Below are 20156 nucleotides of genomic sequence, written 5' to 3' on the forward strand. Positions count from 1 at the left end.
AAACGTCCACAACAATTTGTTTTGGAGTTAACGCCTGAAGTTGTAACCGTCCTCCACACAGCCCTTGGATTTGGAGTTTTGGTTTCTAAGGAATCCATGGATTTATGTGTGTATTAGCCACTGGATTTATACATTGTGTTTGTATTTGGGTGACCTTGTAAAATTTTCCATTGATTTGTGGATCCGAAAGAGGCTTTCGCGAAAGCCGCACATTGTCCGGCTGTGCTGGGCAAACTGCCATTCCACATGCTGGTAAACAATGGCCCTTACGGGGAGAAGTTTCATCGAGGAAGCGCGCCCAACCTTCTCGTCCCTCCTCGACTTGACACGTTAAGACCACTGTGCAAAAGGCTCAGCATGGAGGCCCTAAAAAGCAAGGCTCCCGACCTGGGACCCATCAAGTGGCCGTCGATCGTCACCATCTGTAAATGGAAGCAAGGTCTGACTGAGAGGCTTCTGAAGAGACACAGGAGAAGCTGCAGTGAGGTTAGCAGCAACACAGCTTTAGGGATTGACACAATAGAGTTACAGAGGGATAATTCACCCAAAAATAAAAGTTCTGTCATTTATTCACCCTCATGTTGCTTAAAACCTGCACATGACTATTTCTTATGAGGAACACAAAAGAAGATATTTTGATAAATGACTCTGGCTTTGTGTCTAGAAAGTCAACAGTCTTGTTTGGGTACCAACATTGTTCAAAATATCTTCTTTTTGTGTTCTGCAGAAGAAAGAAAGTCATACAGGTTTGAAATGACATGAGGGTGAACAAATGATGACAGAATTTTCATTTTGGAATGAAATATCCATTATACCTTCGTCTGACGTGGGTTTTATGAAAGCTGTTTTATAACTCCTCACGGCTGAGTTTGTCTGCGTTAATCCAGTTTAACTCAAAATGTCTTGCTTTCTCCCCAGAGATCACTAGACAGCTTGTTTCATAGACTAGCATGCTTTCCTATAACATCATTTTAAAGACAGACCTCTCCCTAAATTAAAAATCCTTTTAAAACCTTCAAAACCAGACCACTTAAGAAGAAGAATTGTTCCCAATTCTCCGTAAGTCCTTTTTAACGTCGTCTCGCTTTTGTTAAATAATGCCATTTTAAGTTCTCTCCCTCAGGTGGATTTTGCTTCCCTCACAGTTTTTATTGAACCGTTGAACTGGTTTTAATATTTCTGAAGTTGATTATACAGGCCTGGCTGTCGACCAGAACTGTTCAGTGCATTAGCCTGTGAAACATCACTCAGAGAAGCGGCCAGCACTCAGAGCCATATTCCAGTAGAAAGAGCCTAATGAAACTAATCAATGTGAGAGCTGTCTTCTGGGTTTACAAGAAGGCCAGGGGTATCAAGTTTGGGGGTATATTTTCTATGCAAAAATCTAGACTTTTGAGAGATCTTGGTAATAAAAATAAAAGATAAAAGTTCACACAAACAAACGTGGGAGGGCAAACAGACAAGCCATTGAATTGTGATGCAGTCTCCAAGGAGCTGAAACTTTATTCTAGTGTACACTAATGATGATTATTATGGTATTGGTGGAGCTTGATGCAAAGGCCATGAGCTGCACTCAGGGAATCTCGTCTTGTTTTCGACAGTAAGCTCTTTCTTCAGTGTGAGTTCTCCTCCAGCTGCAGAGCTAACCTCTTAAATTATTACCAATCCAATGTTTAACTTCTTGACTTTCAAAGTTCCCTCTGCTCCTCAGCACTCCTCTATAATTCAATAAGCAAACCCACGAGTACATTGTCTTTCGTTTTTAAAACTCTTTAACATGTAATTCCGAAAAAACAGCACAGTTGGTGAATCTAAAATCATCATGAGTGTATCAGTATTTTGATTATACACGTGTTTATTTTTGGTGCTGATAACTAATGGGTAGTATTAGTACAAACAAATAAACCTCACATAAAATACTTACAAAATGAACCTTTCTTATGCTATTTTATATTATAAATATGAATAATATAAAACAATATATTATCAATCATTTGTTTTACAATTATTATGTGCTGTCACACAATAGGACACTTTTTAGTTTGTTTATTTGTCAACTACACAAATAAAGTGTTTTACCAAATATTTTGTGTGCTGTGTAGTTTACAAAAAATGACACACATTTGACATTATTTACTCACTCTCGTGTAAATCATTTAAAACATGTATGACCTTTTTCTGAGGAACACAAAAGAAGGTAATTAGAAGAATGTTTTGGTAACCAACTAAATTGGCCCCATTGACTTCCATTGTATGGACACAAAACCACTGAGACATTTCTCAAAATATCTTATTTTGTGGTCAACAAGAGAAGAAGTCACTTTCAAGTTTTAAACAAAATGAGGGCGAATGAATGATGACGGAATTTCTATTGCTGGGTGAACCAGTAAGAGTCAAATCAGTTGAAACAATTGAATTCTGCTCTTGTAAATGAATATTCTTACACACTTTAAAGTCATGTATTGTCAGATATGCAACAAAAATATATGCAAGCAATGCTTTGCAACAGACTACAGACTGAATATACAGTGCTGATAAGGACTCTACACACAATATTCGACAGATATAAAATAAAGTTATAAAAAAGTGTAGAGACCAGTATCCTTATTTATATTGCACATTCATAATAGTCGTCCATAATGAAGTTGCCACAAAAGTGTGTTTCACATTAGTCCCTTATTCTGTTTTAGATAGAATGCTGATGTAAAAGTAGCTGCCTACGGAGTATACAGCAAGGCATCTTACGAAGTTTTGGATTGCGTGAATGCATCTAAACTGACTTTAAATGCTCGCTGCAGGTGCTGAATACACATCTCACTGTATTTAGCGTGTGTTAAATGCTGACTAAAGTTTGTCACTTTATTTGATAACACTGTCTCTGTGATTAAACTTTACAATAACTGCTGAGCTAGGTTGAAGCTCAATCTGTAAACACCCACCAGCTGAAGCTCTATCCTCATTACCTTTAATGGGCACGGACCGAGTGTGTGCTCCGCTGGCAAATCACTGTACTGTCATTTCTCAGAGCAGAGGAGCGGTATAGAAGTTTCACTTACTCATCCTGCTACATATTTGTCAGTGAGTAAAGTCATTCAGTGCTGTGTAAAGAAGTCATTCAGAACGAAGCTGTCAGAGGAACTACTTCTTTGATCCATCATAGAGTGTCTGGAGGGAGAACGAGAAGAACAGTTTTTGGAAGATGTGTGCAAGAGAAAATTACTCTTTGTATTAGGTTTAAAGTGTCAGGATCAATCTACGGGCGATTTTTGGGGCACATGTCCACTCTCAATGTCTAAGCACACGCGACACCCTGTGGTGGATAATGGGAACTACAGCAATAGCATTTTACACTATTTAGAAGTTATCGCATGTACATTTTGTTATTATTTAGTGTGAAATCCTAATGCTTAAACAGCAGTTGTCAAGGATGGGGCGGGGGGGCTGCTTCTGCTTTCTTTAAGGTCCTGTAAATTGTAGCGATGTCCTCTGCATTTTGTACTAAACCAATTTGTTAATCTTCTTGCTTTGTAGTGGTGTTTTTTCATACATCATTTTAACATTGTAAACAGTACTTGTGCTTCTCACCTTCTCACCTGACCACTTCTTCTACATCCAAAAAGCATTCTTTTAAGATAATTGTGAGGTTATGGGATGGCAAAGAGACATATGGGGAATCCAGGCAGGTTTATAACCTGTGCAAATAGTCACTCTGGCGAAAGAGAACTTAACTTGCTCTTTGACAAATTCTGTGTTAAATAATTTTTCCATAACTGATTCAGAAACCTTTGAGTGGTAATATTCATTACGGCCTTCCCTTTTAAGGGTTTCTTTCTTCCATCCTATGATATCTAGAATATGGCTGTCAGATCGTATGGGGGTTCTCCTCCATATGTACGTCCTCTCTCTAAGGTAAAGGAGAAATGGGCTCTGGACCATAATGGTTTTTACTGAAGCAATAAATGAGCTGTCACACACCATGACAGAACCATTCAAGCGCTTAACCTCTGTACTGCATGGCATCAACACATCTCAGAAAAGTTGGGACAAGGCCATGTTTACCACTGTGTGGCATCCCCTCTTCTTTTAAAACAGCCTGCGAACGTCTGGGGACTGAGGAGACAAATTGCTCAAGTTTAGGAATAGGAATGTTGTCACATTCTTGTCTAATACAGGCGTCTAGTTGCTCCTTCTTCTACGCAGCCATGATGTTGTAATTGATGCAGTATGTGGTCTTTGTCATGTTGGAAAGAGACGACGTCTGGATGGGAGCATATGTTGTTCTAGAACTTGGATATACCTTTCAGCATTGATGGTGCCCTTCCAGATGTGTAAGATGCCCATGCCACACGCCCTCATGCAACCCCATACCATCAGAGATGCAGGCTTCTGAACTGAGCGCTGATAACAACTTGGATTGTCCTTGTCCTCTTTAGTCCGGATGACATGGCGTCCCAGTTTCAAATTTTGATTCGTCTGACAACAGAACAGTTTTCCACCTTGCCACAGTCCATTTTGAATGAGCCTTGGCCCAGAGAAACGCCTGCGCTTCTGGATCATGTTTAGATAGGGCTTCTTTTTTGACCTATAGAGCTTTAGCCGGCAACGGCGAATGGCACGGTGGATTGTGTTCACCAACAATGTTTTCTGGAAGTATTCCTGAGCCCATAATGTGATTTCCATTACAGTAGCATTCCTGTATGTGATGCAGTGCAGTCTAATGGCCTGAAGATCATGGGCATCCAGTATGGTTTTCCGGCCTTGACCCTTATACACAGAGATTGTTCAATATTCTCTGAATCTTTGGATGATATTATGCACTGTAGATGATGATAACTTTAAACTCTTTGCAATTTTTCTTTGAGAAACTCTTTTCTGATATTGCTCCGCTATTTTTTCGCGCAGCATTCGGGGAATTGGTGATCCTCTGCCCATCTTGACTTCTGAGAGACACTGCCACTCTGAGAGGCTCTTTTTATACCCAGTCATGTTGCCAATTGACCTATTAAGTTACAAATTGGTCCTCCAGCTGTTCCTTATATGTACATTTAACTTTTCCGGCCTCTTATTGCTACCTGTCCCAACTTTTTTGGAATGTGTATCTCTCATGAAAGCCAAAATGAGCCAATATTTGGCATGACATTTCAAAATGTCTCACTTTCAACATTTGATATGTTATCTTTAGTCTATTGCGAATAAAATATAAGTTTATGAGATTTGTAAATTTTTCCATTCCTTTTTATTCACCAACTTTTTTGGAATCGGGTTTGTATCACATAATAAATTTCCATATATTGTAACCAAATGCTTATACTTGTCCATATGAAAAGCGGCATTGTTTTGTGTGCTATTAAAAATATTATAAAATATTTACAATGTATTATATATTATATTATTTATATGTAAAAGTTTATTTTACATAGTTTAATATATTGACAGTCTTATAGGAAAAAATAGCTGTGTGTGGGCATGTAAATTATTATTAAGATATTTTATTCTTCAGGTTAAAAAGCTAGACAAATACGGACACTTGAATTCTGAGAGCAGTGGAAAAGGTCAAAGGGAGTTTTTGCATCTGTGAGAGATCTTTTTAGTGTGAGAATTAGGACATGTCTCAGATCCATGCCTGAGAACATTTCTTCAATTAAGAATGACATAAAAAGTGAAAGATTTTAATTAGATTTATAATTCTTAACACTTACAGCGCTGTAGTGGGAATTATGCAGTCAAATAATCCATCGTTCATCTGCTGGACTGCTTGAAGAGCACCTGACTCTAGCTTCAGACGCAGGTTGGAAACCTACAGTGGCCAAGTGCAAATAAATAATGCAAAACTTACCTGCCAGTTTGCTGGTAACTTTATCAATAACTTTATAATGCCATGTTTTTTTTTATTGAAACACAGGAATGGTAAACTATAAATGAACGGAACCTATTCATTCTTTAATATTACTGTTATTCCCACATGTTAGAATAATAGTAGTCATGCAAACCATGGCGGTGTTCCTAAAGCTATACCTCTGTGCACTGACTCTTAAAACCTCATGTGTTGCATTCTGGGATGCTTTTCAACATAATTAAAGGACTTCATGTGAATGCTTGGCACATTTTCTTTCCCTATCCGGTCCAGCAATATAATTTTCATTTTTATAATTCAGTTTTGCGCAGACACATTTTGTCTTTGTCATCAAAAGCATTAAAGCTTTTGGTTGTTAATATTTTTTGTTCTAACTTTTGACTCAGAGTTTAAGTGAAATGCACAATTTAACTTTCTGACCCTGTACAGGGAGAATCAAACCACAACATATTGTTTCATGACATCAGACATTCAGCGTGTAACCGTAGAGATCTGCACTCTGCGTGAGAAAGGCTTAAGGTTGCTTGTCAGATGCTGTGTGTGACTTATCAACAGCGATGTGTGCATTAATGTTACATCCACACAGGTGCCGTGTTCTCTCACCCCATGAGTGTGTCTGCCTGAGTGGGTGCTGCGATGTGTCTGCGTATGTGAATGTCCAGACTGACCACCTGTCACTGGATGGTCTCTCCAATGTAAGGTGGAAAGAAATTCATTTGACGGCATCGTATGACATTTACGACTTGTTATCACAGCTTGCTGGCATTGATGACTAGCATTTGGCACACTACACACACACAAACATCTTGAAGCTGACGGTTTGTCGGGCATTGTCAGAGATAAGTGATGTTTGTCATCATGTTGAAGTGTGATAGAAGATGTATAACACTTTTATTTCGATAGCTGACAGTTTCACACAGGTCTTAATGGAGACTTGCTGATGCTTTAGCAACTTGTCAGATTGGCTTGGCTACTTGGCATTTGAATGTTGTGTAAACTTTCACTGAAAATTATTTTTATACGTGTAAATTTTTTCTAACGTTTAAGATAAACATTAGGATATAAAGCTATATTTAGGATGATGTTCACTGTACAGCTGATTCATTTTTTAAAGAAATTTGTCTTAAAGGTCCAGTGTATGAAATTTAGCGTCTTCCAGCGGTGAGGTTGCAACGGCTCACTCCACCCCTCCCTTTCGAAGCAGTAGGGGGGCTGACACAGGCCGAAGGAGACAATGTATTTACGAAACGCGCTCTGTAGGACAGTTTGTCCACTGAGGGCTACTGTAGAAACAACATGACGAAACCCATGCAAGGGGACCCGCGGAGTATGTAGATAGCTCATTCTAAGGTAATAAAAACATAACGGTTCATTATGTAAGGTCTTTATACACCTCTGAAGACATAGTTATGTATATTATATTGCCTTTCTGTCAATAGGCCTTCCAAAAGTATCACACAAAAAAGTCGAAAATACAGTATAGGCCTACAGTACATGGTGTGATACATGGATGTTAATATTATATCATTAATATTTATATTTGTAATATAAAATGATATGAAAGAATTATATTCATTGTTTGTTTTCACATTTTTTGCTGTCACGCCACAGGACACATTTACGGTATATTTGTCAAGTGCCCAAATCATTTGTGATTTTTTTAGATATCCCAAACTGCTGTTTAGTGATAGAGTTGATAAAATGGTAGAACCATTCAAACAAACAGCAACGTGCTTACATTAGTCTAGCTTAATGCTGTGAGTTACAAAATGTCACCATCATTTAATTGGAATGTGGGCGGAGAATAAGCGGCATGATTGTAGTTTCTGATAAATCAAACGCCTCATAGGTGTCATTAACTGTGCGTAGCGCTGTATGAATAACTGCCATTTAGACACTTAGAATGCTTACACAACCACACACAAACCCACATGCCACCTACGCCACAACTAAACAAATCATTAGAGCTCACAGCCTTCACTGTTTTATTTATTTCCCTCCAAGCTCACCTTCGATATATGAGGTTAGGATTACAAAACAGAGATGCATTGCAAAGCAACTAAAAGATTAAATCCTGAGCTGATATCAAGAACTCGGGTAATGTTTCTGTAAAGCTACATCTACATTTGTCATCACTGGCATTAGTTTGGTACTGTAAATAGCTTTTTAATGCATCATTCAGGCTGTACTTTGGGCTTGAGACCAGTAGATGGGGTTGATGTGCAGGACTGATCCTGATGTAGCTGCATGGTTTAACTTAAGCGGTTAAGCACGAGTTGCTCAGCGGATGGTCTTTAGTTTATTTAGATTAAATGTGTCTAAAGTGGGTTATAAATAGAAACGTTATTGAATTATTGAGCTTCACAAGCTATTGTGAGATTTATGAATTTTGGGGTTGTGAGTTGAACTGGTGTGAAGCGCATGTGCACGACGCGGCGTTGGGTAGTTCACGAGGGGAGAGACCTGGATAAAGTAAACAAAAGTTATATTGCCGATCTTGACTATCTGCATTTTCTTTGTTCGAACCCTTTTGAGGATAGTGCCTTTTCCTTTTATCACTACCCCTCTTACACTATGTTGCTGTATTGGGATAATTCACCCAGAAATACAACATCTGTCATCATTTGTTTACCCTCACATCATTCAAAACGCGTACATGACTCTTTCTTATGTGAAACACAAAAGGAGATATTTTGAGAAATGTCTCACTGATTTTGTGTACAGACTATTGTAGTCAACGGGGGCCAATGTTCTTTGGTTGCCAATGTTCTTCAAAATATTGAAAGAAAGCCATACAGCTTTAAAGTGACAGGTGGGAGAATAAATGATGAAAGCATTGTGATCTTCGGGTGAACAGTCCCTTTAATTGTTAGAGCATTGCAAATATCTTGGGTTTGATTCCCGGACAAGCTCAGATACAGATTTAATGTATACTTTGAATATGATTTGAAGACGCCAAAATTCAATAGACAATGTAGAAATTGGATCAGAGTGGAGGAATTGTTAATACTGTAGTTAATAATACAGTAGCATTAATAATAGATCTATTTATTTTACATTGGTTTATTTTCTGCTGTAAAATAATAACAATACTGTAAGTATCTCTGCGTTTTACATTACAACATTTTAGCATTTATTCCTGTGTATGGTAGGATATGTGGTTCTATTTCTGGAGTAGCTGCGAATGTTGCTTGTTCTTGTTTGAGTTTTCTGCAAGAGATCATTTGAAACATTTTGTCATGTTGAAAACGTGCAACTGTCACTTAGACATCCATCCCTCTGATGGGGGGTTTGGGGTTGAGGTAGACCACTCAGTCCCTATCTGTTAAGGGTTCGATTGCTTGTCTTGAGCAAAGGATGCTGTCAAGTTACACAGCCAGTTTAATCATCAGTTGACAAAGAGCTTTCACACACTCTCTCTCTCTTATTCCCTCTCTCTCTTATTCCCTCTCTCCCTCTCCCTCTCACTGCTGTCGCCTAACTAAACATAAAACATGCCTAGTGTCTACAAGTAGCCAGCTTTCTCCCTCTCTCCCCCTTCTCTCTCTGACGCACACATACACACAGCCCTCTCACTGTCGAGAGGATCCTGCTCAGATACTGCCCAGAGGAGTGCCGCTCACCACAGCTGTGTCCTCCTTGCTCCCTGCACCCGAGCAGAGATATAAGGAGGCGAAAGAAACGGGGCAAGAGAGAAAGTGGAGCACATATACGGGATGACGGCGTACCTGAGCAAGCAGCAGAGCTGCGTGGAGATGCGCGGCCGTGCAGGAGACCGCGGAGGTGGCGAGGCTCCCTGCTCCTGCAGTTGGCAGCACGAACCTCAGCACGGATACGACTACCACCCCTCACCTTCGCCTTCAATGCCCACCCTGCCCCGCCAGAGGACCAAACTTACGGCCTCGCGCTCCGAGAGCTCCTGGAGGAGTCCCAGCCGCAGCATGTCTCGTGCCAAGGGGGGGAGCTGCGATCTGTGGGCGGAGTGCAGCTGCCATCCGAACAGCTGGCACGAGCCGTACCAGGTAACCGGTGCCATATGGGTTTAAGTAGTAGGGAGGTGATGGGGACGGAAGGATTTGAGGTTGGTGGATATGAGGATTAGTGAAAAGTGATAGAAGAGAAAGTGTTGTTGAAAATCGCAAGCGCAGTTGGATGTAGACCTGAATGGCAATGCTCTCTCTCTCTCCCTCTCTCTATATATATATTTTCTGTAGCACACACACACTCTGTAGCTGAGGTGCTGAATTTTTATAATACCTATTCTGTGGAAACTGCTTGAATTGGAAGCTGGACTGAGCACGCTCTGAATTTAAATGCTGGTGGTTGTTCAATATTGGGTTTGTGGTGGTCTGTATATTGCAGTTATTATGGAATTTTGCCGGGAAAAAAGATAGTTTGCCCACAAATCATATTTCTATTTACTTATTTTGTTGCAGACTTGTATGGTTTTATTTCTTCGGATGACTCACTATATGTTTAAATGACTAAATGTCCGAGCTGCTATTTTTATACAATAAAGATGAATATAATAATATGAATAATATGATATATATATATATTTTTTTTAAAGGCAAGACCTTTTTTTACATTACCACTTAATTCTGTCTGTTCATGTATTTTGAAGACCTCCTTTTCATTGGGTTTTCTGTCCATTTCTAAAGCTGGACCTCTTATCCCCATTTACTTTCATTATGCCAAAAAGCTTCTCTGACATTCTGCAAAACTTTTTGGTGTTCCACATAAAAAAGAAAGACACAGGCATTTATAAGGGTGAGTGAGGGTGACAAAATAATTTTTTTGGGGTGAACTATCCCTTTAACTGCCTTCTCCATAAGCTCATGCTATTACGAGAGCCCCCGTTCTGTCATTGTGTTCATTCTTCTCTGCTGTGTTCTTATCTTTGGTTCACACAAACATACACACAACATTCGGAGCAACATGCATTGTATATGCATGAGAGAGAGAGATTCAGAATGGCAGCTAAAGACCCCATATCAGACCAATGCATCACACCACATCAAATGTACTAATACAGCTGGACATTGCACAATGCAATTCCACTGTTTATGTTTGTTTGTTTGTGTGGGTGTGTGTACGCATTCTTATTGGAGTAGTGTTTTATCTGTGCCGGTTTTAATTTAAACTCCAGGATTATCCAGTTAAGCCGTCTCTTGCATAAAAGCATTCAGTGCATGTAACATTTATTTTCTGATTGCCTGCTTTGGCCACCACTTGAATCTGGTAAATGTTCATTTGCAAGTCAGGTTCCTCATGCAGAGTTCTATTTTTGTGGCACGCGGAGTTGCTTCCTATGTAGAGCGTTCCAAAACAGTCACTTATGATGTTTCATTATGGATAGGAGGCTGCCTTAGAATGCAGCTGTCTATACAGGCAGCAAGGAAGCTCACTACGTTTAGACGGAATCTTTTGATACATACAATCACAAACAGGAACTAGATATTTACTCTGCTATATATACGGTGTATATAGAGTCAATAGAGTTGCTTGTACTGGGCCCTGCATAGTCTGGTGTTTCTGTGGTGTCTCTGCGGTTTTGAGCTCTCTTAAGGCTGTTGTTGACTTTTTCATCTTGTGCATTATTGACGGTGGTTTGCCAGCTCTACGTATAGTTTGTGTGGCCTGAATTATTGAAAAAGGTAAAGTGGGACAGAGCACAAGCTCTGAACTCTGTTGCAGGACCTTTGAGAAGCATATAACACATCTGCGACCAATCATGTTTTTGCCATTTTATCTTGGATGGATTTTGCTCAAAGAAATGTTGCACTAACTTCTTAAAGGCCCACTGAAGTGCATTCGAACGCGCACCGATGTTTGATGTGTTGAAGTAACTGACATTTTGAGTGGCACAGCCCCCTTTTAAAATAACCAATAGCATTTCGTTTACGGCACAGTCAGCCTGGCAAAGCTGTATTTTACAGCGTGATAGCCACAGTGGTATAAAAGTCTATTGAAAAGATTAGTAAGATCATTTAAAGTTTGATTTTTACGTTAGTGACACTGCCGTTTGTCCTCTCCTTTAATCATCCTTTAATCTGTCATGTCTTCAATAGAGCCATTCTGTGTAGACTTAAACGGGACAGATACGTTTTGTTTTCTCAGCTGATTTTCCGGTATGATGGGCGCATATGATCAGCTCTGTGCTATCATGTCTCTGAACCGGAGCACACTCTCGTACAAATAAGACTTTAATGCTAATGTCTATGCTGTCTGGATCATCCACTTTCTCCCATCTAGTGCACTATGCGTCATTCACCATGTAGGACATAATAAATGTGCGAACATGTGGCGCCGCTTTAGCCGGGTGGGACTCTTCGGATTCTAAAGCGGATTTGATTGGACAAGAACTTTGAAGAGAGGCTGAAGTATAGAGTGATGTCATAAAATATCTAGATTTTTGTCCGTTTTAAACGCTAATTTCTTCTTAATGCTTATTCCGGCAGCGCTTAGGAGAATTTCAGTTTATTGACGTCCTTAAGGCTAACTTTATTGATAAAAGGAAAAAAACTTACATTTTGATTTCACCGGGGCTTAAAAGTTTTCCCTATTATGATATTGTGTACTCTTTGCTTTTACAGTGTTGTCCTGTAAAATCTTAATTCCTTTTCACAATCTCGCCTAGCTTCTGTTTCAGTAAAGAGTCATTTTATGCATTTTAATTGAATAATTTGTCGTATAGCAAATCAAATTAGGAATGTTCTCGGTTTTATTAAAGTTTACATCTGTCTCTCATTGGCATTTGTTCATGGCTGTGCAGTTCCCACAGTTGAGGTGAATTGCTTTCACTCCTATGGGCAACTGTAATTATTTCCTTCCGACAATTAACACATAATTAACCTCATTGTTGATGAGGGTCCCTGGTTATGCCACATTGTATTAGTCATGTTTTGGCTGAGCCGAGTTGTGATGCACTTCACAGTGATGAGGTGATGAGTTTTTTAAATCTTGTAAACATCTGCAGTGTCCCAGAATGTTAGAATTGTCTCAACAGACCTGCACTAACTGGAGAACTATTACTGTTTTTTGGTGTATTTTGAGGTAATGTCCTGTTCATGCATCTGGTACCATTCCTGCTTTAGATTGCTGATATGAGGAAAGCAGACCTTTCCCAACTCTGCAGAGGCAGAAACTGCTTCAAGCTGAACGTTTGCACCAGTTTGACTTTTCAGTAAGAAGATTGATCCACCTTCAACCAAACTATAGTAATTTATGTTATATGTTGTGCTATTCTACATTATTCTGCACTATATGCTACACTACCCTACACTGTGCTGTGCTATACTATATTATACTATTCTATACTATACTATGCCGTACCATACCACACTATGCTACAGTATTCTATACTAGATTACATTATATTGTACTATAGGGGTTTCCAAACCATTTATTTCAAAGACCCACACAGACAGGAAATCTTTCTAAAGGCCCATCAAAATATAGTTAAATAGAAATAGTAAGAAAGCAAATACATTCATTATCGACCCACGGTTTGAAACTGTACTACTGTAAGCTGTACTAAACTACTGTATACTATACTATGCTAGTCTTCGTTATACTAGGCTACATTATACTACTGCAGTGATATACTGTATACTGACTATACTAAGACACTTAATATTTCCATGGCATATTGTTTATTAGGAGCCGGGCCTGCACTTTAATGTAATGACATCACCTTTGTGCTCAGTCCTGCCACGTGAGTGTTTGCGGGTTCGTGCTTTGCATCAGTTCCTTTAGAGGCACTCAAAGACGAATACGTAGAGCTCGAGACAAGCAGCAGCCACTTCAGTCCATTGTATCTTCAGAGTAAATGAATGGACGGACAGAAACAACAACAACAAACAATGTGTGCCTGTCTGAAAGCTTTCCCTATCCCATTTTATCCAGTTAGCGATTGTTTTGCTTAGCCAGGGCACTTTGTTTACATCATGAAAGGCGGCAGGTTATGAAGGATTTGCATGTTGCTCATGTCGCTTTATGTTGGTGTGGTTTTAACTAAACTTTAGATTCTAAAGCGACCTACATTGCATTCATCAGTTCTTTCCTTGGAATCAAAACCATGACCTTCTGTTAATACTGTTATCAGAGCTCTGGTCCTCTCTCACTTTCCGTTGCTCTCATCAGCACCCCGCAGTCTCCTTTTCTGATTAGCAGCAGAATTGAAGAGACGCGTGTCAGTCCAACCGTCCGGTGCCCTGCTGCCTATAAGCTCATTAGCAAGTGATGTGCACAAAGATGTCCTCGTTCCTAATGTAGCATGTCGGTCTCCAGCATTCAGGAACATACTGAATATTCTGGATCACAATTAGCTGTCACAAACACGATTTCTTTCCCCAAACAGTGATTATGCATGCACAGCTCCTCTAGCTTTGAAAAGGTCTTGCCATTTCTGCCCCCTTTTGATGTCAAAGTGACGAGTAAAATTTGATAGGGGTGTACACAACCCAGCACACTTGGGTATGAGTTTGTCTAATGTATTCTGGAGCTTCGCCATCTAATGTCACATACTGCACTATGGTATTTTTGTCTGGTGCAGTACATGTTTTTTGGAATACCAATACTGTTTGAATACAGTTTTTTTGCAAAGCACCTTTGAATTGATAGTTCACCCAATCATTTCAATTCTGGCATCATTTATTTACCCTCTTGTCATTTTTAACCTGCATGACTTTCATTCTGCAAAAAAACACAATAAGATATTTTGAAGAAGGCGGGTAATCAAACAACGGAAGTATCCATTGGCATTGGTTTTGTGTTCCTCCTACAATAAAAGTGAATGTTGGGTTACCAAAATTCTTCAAAGTATCTTTCTGTTTTGCTTAATAAATAAACTCATAAAGTTTAAAATAATAAGAGAATAAACAATGACATTATTTTTATCTTTTGCAGAACTATCCCTTTACCGTTGTATTACTAGATACTATAACTGTACAGTTGGTGCATTTCATTTCCAGCTATTTATTTGTGTGTTCATAAAAATTATTATTCAGTCAGTGTGAATCATAAATTAATTTGCATATTGTTTGCAATGCATATTGATGAAAGGAGTTGCCATATTTATGTATAAATCCCCTCACTGTATCAGAACATTTAACAATTATTGGCCCGTGGCATTACAAAATTCATACTCAGGTTATCATGCTGTTCATTATCACTTGATGAGAGCTAATATCTGAGTATCTTCTGCAATATAATGTATTCAAGAGTAATCTTGACTGAGATTGTTGCAATCGGAGTAATTTTTCTGAGCGTATTTGTCCCAGGACACGGCGCTCTCATAAGTCACTTTTTTTGGACCTGGCCAATATTGCTTTTTATCATCCAGAGAGATATAAAACTCAGCTGTGCTCATTTACGTTCGGTTTGCCTTTTATTTCCGACCATTAACCTGTCAGATTTTGAGATAACGCCACAATTATAGCTCTTATAATCTTCTTAATGTTTGTCTGGCGTGGCATGATCGACAGCTTCAGCAGATAATTGTAGGCTATAGCTTCGGTTCAATAACATTTTCCTTCACCGAACACAAAAAACACCTTGTGTGAGAGATGCCTGCAATATACCTGAAAACAAACACATATACTGTACTCAAGTCTCTCATGCATCGGTGACAAAACTGGAGTTTTTAATTCGTTTTTTCGCCTAAGTGTGACATGTAGTTTCAAACTCTTCCCGTCGCTGTCTCTCTGTCTCTGGTCTCTCTGCGATTGAGGCCGGAGCTCTCAGGGCGAGATATATTAATGTAATTCGAATCAGTGCGCTGTAAGCATGGACAGCCTCAATCTCTGCTGTCGATCGATCTTTTGGTAACAGCAACAGGCCGACCGTGTCTCCCAGGGATGAGTGTAGAGGACTGTAATGAGCCTCACAGCCTCCAGCTTTCTGTGGGTATCATAATGAAGTGCGTCATCTCTGCCTATAGTGCCATTAAACAGTACGTTGCAATGAATGCTTTCAAACAGACTTCACAAACATCTACCACTGGTCACTTAAACAAATAATTCAGTTACAAACTCAACACAATTAGATCAACAAATAGTGTTGTTTCAGGCTTGTTGTGATGCTCAAGAAACGTTATGTTTTATAATTCCACAGAGCTGCATATATAGTTGTCTGTGCATATTAAATAGCAATGAGGGGATTTAAGCGGCATCTAGCGGTGAAGTTGCGACAACCAACGGCTCACGAGACTGCCGCAGTGCCTGGGGGTAGAGACAGCCGAGACGAGAGAAATGGAGACGGAAGCACAAGGAGCGACACATGCGAGAGAGGGGAAAAAATCCTGGTCTGGTTCCCCGACTCTTCCTCGCGGTGCCATGCAATGGTACTGGATGTTCGGTGGACGGCTCGATCCTCCTCCATTTGAGGGCAGCCGGCAGCGAGTCCCCCGTTCCCTGCTCCTCCTCTTCATGGTGGACGACAGCATGCTCCGGCCCACGGCGGCAACTCCTCCGCAGCCACCCCACCTCGCGACACAGGAGGACGGCAGCGAGGTCTCCGTCCCATCCGATGCTGCGCCCCAATATTATAATGCATTTCTGTCAATAGATCCCCCAAAATACCACACACAGCACCTTTAATAATGTCAAAGAGTCGCATTGTTTATACTTTTCAGGAAAATGGCTAACTTAGCTGGGCCAATAATTTAAGAAAATATTGTGAAACTGTAATCCATACCTTTTGCCTGTCTATCGCAATCTTACTTCAAAACATAAAATTGCAGGTTACTTTACATTATCATCCTGTGGGTTAAAGTCAAATTACATTATACATTTACCATCCAACATCAAAGTTATAAATAGTTACTGTATAAGCTTTCCGTTGTGAAATCTGGTTGTTGTGTACTGTGCAGTAGCATGATACAAAGATAACGTATTGATATATAAAGAGTTTGACATTAATGCAGGCCAGAACAGCAACACGGACGCTAAAAGAAGAAAACATTAATCATATCTGTTGATGTAGGGGTTAACTTGAGGGAATGTTCTGACATGTTGAGTTATGTTGCTCATGCAAATGACGCAGGTTCTGTTTTCTGCTATTGTTCCCTCTCCGGGAAAAAATACCACTTTTTTCATGTAGGCTGCAGTGTGCACTTCTTGTGATGCACCGTAGGTTAAGATACAGCGTTTATACTCACAGCAACCAAATACACTAAACTCTGACATCTGACAAACTCCGGTGTGCTGTAGTGTGAAGGACCCCAAAACGGCACAGTGCATTGATTTTCAGCCTCTAAGACCATTATCAACTGAAAACGCAAAAAAAAGATGTGTTATTGCTGTCTGTTTACACAGAAACATCGTTTTAGGGGACTGAAAACGCACACTTTGGAAACCGAGTCTTAAAGTGCAACTTTTTCAAGATTCCGTTTTGATTCCCGTGTAAACTGCATGACTGTCAAATGATGACGTCATGCGTATAACGCGCTCAGCTGCACGAGTACAGCCAAAACAATATTGCGGATTCCCATACTGTGAGCTCTCGCTTTTCGACTATGTATGTGTATTAAAGTTTCCCCTGCAAAATGTGGATTTGCTGCACCAATAAGACCAGCCATTGTCAGACATCGTCAGACTTTAAAGCCACATATACGTCAACGAATGGTATTAAAAATCACTTTGGGCTTATAACTGTGTATGTGCCAAGGCACGTCCTGTTTACACAAAAACATCTCCATCCACTGGCCTGGCTTGCATACTACAGAAGTTTTATCTGTTTTCCTGGATCTCTGTAAATGCGGACCGTTCTGATAATGCTGTCATGTGTACGTGGAACTTTAAAAAACGCAAAGGAAAAACTTTTCTGTTTATCGTTGTGTAAACGTGGCTTAAGTCGGAAAAAGTGTGTGTGTCAGAATCTGAAGTCACAGTTTTGTAGGTTCTGTCTTCTTTTGTCTCATTGGCCTAACAGTGATCTCATGCACACTCGGATACAGAAACACACTTTATGAATGTAAAGTTTTTATATCCGGAGTGATCGTTAACATTTTTAGCAAATATTCAGAACAGTAGTTTGGGTTAGGGCATGAGGACATGCTTTACAGTTATTTAAGTTGTGAGCTTGTTGTCTGAGCTACAGTATACTGTAAATGTTTATATCCAGGATATTTATTTGTATTTAACCATTCATCTGATCAATGAGCCTGTATGTTTGTGTAAGTGTGACTGTAGTCCATTGCAGTGGGTGTTGTTGTTGACTGTTTGATATACAGTTGTATCCATCATCATAACATCTGTGAGCTCAGCGGTGCCCATTACACCCTCCTGTATTCTTTAATAAAAACTAGGCCAGTTCACACATCTCCAGTCCATTCTGATCTTTATCTCTTTCTCTTTTCCTTTCCTTCTATCTTCCTCCTCCTTCCTTTCTCTCTTTTTACAGGCAAGCCCTTCTCCAATTATTGTCAACACGGACACTTTGGAATCTGTACCTTACGTGAGTTGACATTTTTTATTTATTTATTCCTTGTTCATGACATTTTTGTATGTGTGTGCGTGGGAATTCAAGTGGCAATGCAAACCACCTACTTCATGAGATCAATGCCAATGCATGTGTGTGTTTGATTTATAAAGCAGATTGATGATCGTGAGATTTGATATACTTTGCTATTTTATATTTAGTGTCAGTCTCTGTGCTGCACAAAATAAGATCATCGTACTCAATGATTGATGACTTTTCATAAATAAACCAGATAAAGAGGCCAGTGATTAGCTGTGGCTTTGGATTAGCATGAAGGCTTTTCTTTAATGGCCTTCAAATATTAATGTTTTGTCATTGGTGTGTCCCGGATGGGACGTCTGAGTTGATGCTATAGATGAATGGCTTGGAACAGACAGGCCTTGGATCAAACAGACAGTTGACTTTGGAAGACAAGTATGAGCTCTATTTTATATCCAACCATGGCAGCATACTATGCATAATATATTTAGCATCATCTGTGACAATAAAAGAGATGATTCACCCAAAAATCACACAGGTTTGAAATTACAGAGTAACTGATGACTAGCTAGCATTTCATATACTACTTAAATCTATTGATATAACAGTTATAAAACAAATAATCTTACTTAAAATAAATGATTTTTGTGATGCAACATTATGACTGTTTGTATAACTTGTATAACAGCTGCCTTCACAACAAAGCAAATTCGCCAGTGTTAAAAAAGGTCAAATTAACACTCACAGTGTATATATAATCCATACTATTGAAGTGTGGATTATATATACACTGTGAGAGTTAATTCGACCTTTTTTAACACTGGCGAATTTGCTTTGTTGTGAAGGCAGCTGTCTATGCACGGTTTTGGGCCAGATGTACAGAAACAGATTAATGCGAGAGAAAGTAATGAATTGAACACATGACAGAACAGGCAATTGGGTGACTGAATGAAAGAGAGAGAGAGAGAGAGAGAGAGAGAGAGAGAGGGGATGTTGAATCAAACACTAATACGAAGCGTTACGCAGTTGGCACGAAGCACAGAGAGTATAAACACACACACACACACACACACACACTACAAACACTTAACTTTAGTAGGCTGAGGCAGCTTTTGTCTCCTGCAAGCTCCAAAAAAATCTACTTGCTTTTTTACCATTTGTGGAAATAAACAGACATTACTTTTTGTTCTGCACAGAATATGAGATCTCTTTATCATCTCAGTTGTTTCTCCTGGACAGTAAGGTGTACCGATAAAAGGTGGTTTTACAAAGTAGCTTAGTTCAAAGTCTGTGAGTTGTTGGAAGCAGGGTAACGGATCGAGAAGTTGCGTGTTTCACTGTGATCTGGGAAATCGGAGGCGTGCCGTTTCTGTGCTTGGAGCAGGTGTTATCCAGCAATTTTTGATCGATTCACTGCTGTGGGGTTACAAGACCCTTGAGATAGAGAGATTAGAGAACACTGCCGCAAGGCCAGCTTTCTGATTCATCTGAAACACTTATGTACAATCCACAGTATGGGTATTTTTCTGAGGTTTAATGTGATGTGTGTTGTAGAAATGTCTTACAGTACACACTGTACTATATGGTATCTGACGTTATGTACGCTGTACTCATTTATCTGAAATTATGTAAAGTAGATATGATGTTTATTAGAACCTCTTGAACTGCACATCTGTTTCTCTCTCATAGCCTCATAAGTCTCTGCTGACAATAATGAATTGCCGTGAGAGCGAAAGTATGGACTGTTGTTGCATGGTTACTCTATCAGAACTTCATTACAATTGAATCCCCTTTAAGGTGTTACATAGTAGCACAATTTTGTTTGTCATTTTCTTTGTTC

The 20156-nt window shown here is 39.5% G+C and overlaps 1 protein-coding gene across 6 annotated transcripts in view; it reads left to right on the forward strand.

The window, feature by feature from the left end:
• dlg2 (discs, large homolog 2) overlaps positions 1–20156 on the forward strand; it is a 142013-nt gene that overhangs the window by 62724 nt on the left and 59133 nt on the right. For 5 of the 6 annotated variants that reach the window (XM_079448658.1, XM_079448657.1, XM_079448656.1 and 2 more), the window contains one exon: positions 18260–18313. In XM_079448658.1, the coding sequence (XP_079304784.1) occupies positions 18260–18313 (54 nt within the window). Of the gene's footprint in view, positions 1–9550; positions 9877–18259; positions 18314–20156 lie in introns of those variants that run through there. The other variant, XM_079448655.1, reaches the window with a different exon arrangement.

Source organism: Barbatula barbatula (genome assembly GCF_947034865.1).
Source record: "Barbatula barbatula genome assembly, chromosome: 24".
Classification (NCBI taxonomy): domain Eukaryota; kingdom Metazoa; phylum Chordata; class Actinopteri; order Cypriniformes; family Nemacheilidae; genus Barbatula; species Barbatula barbatula.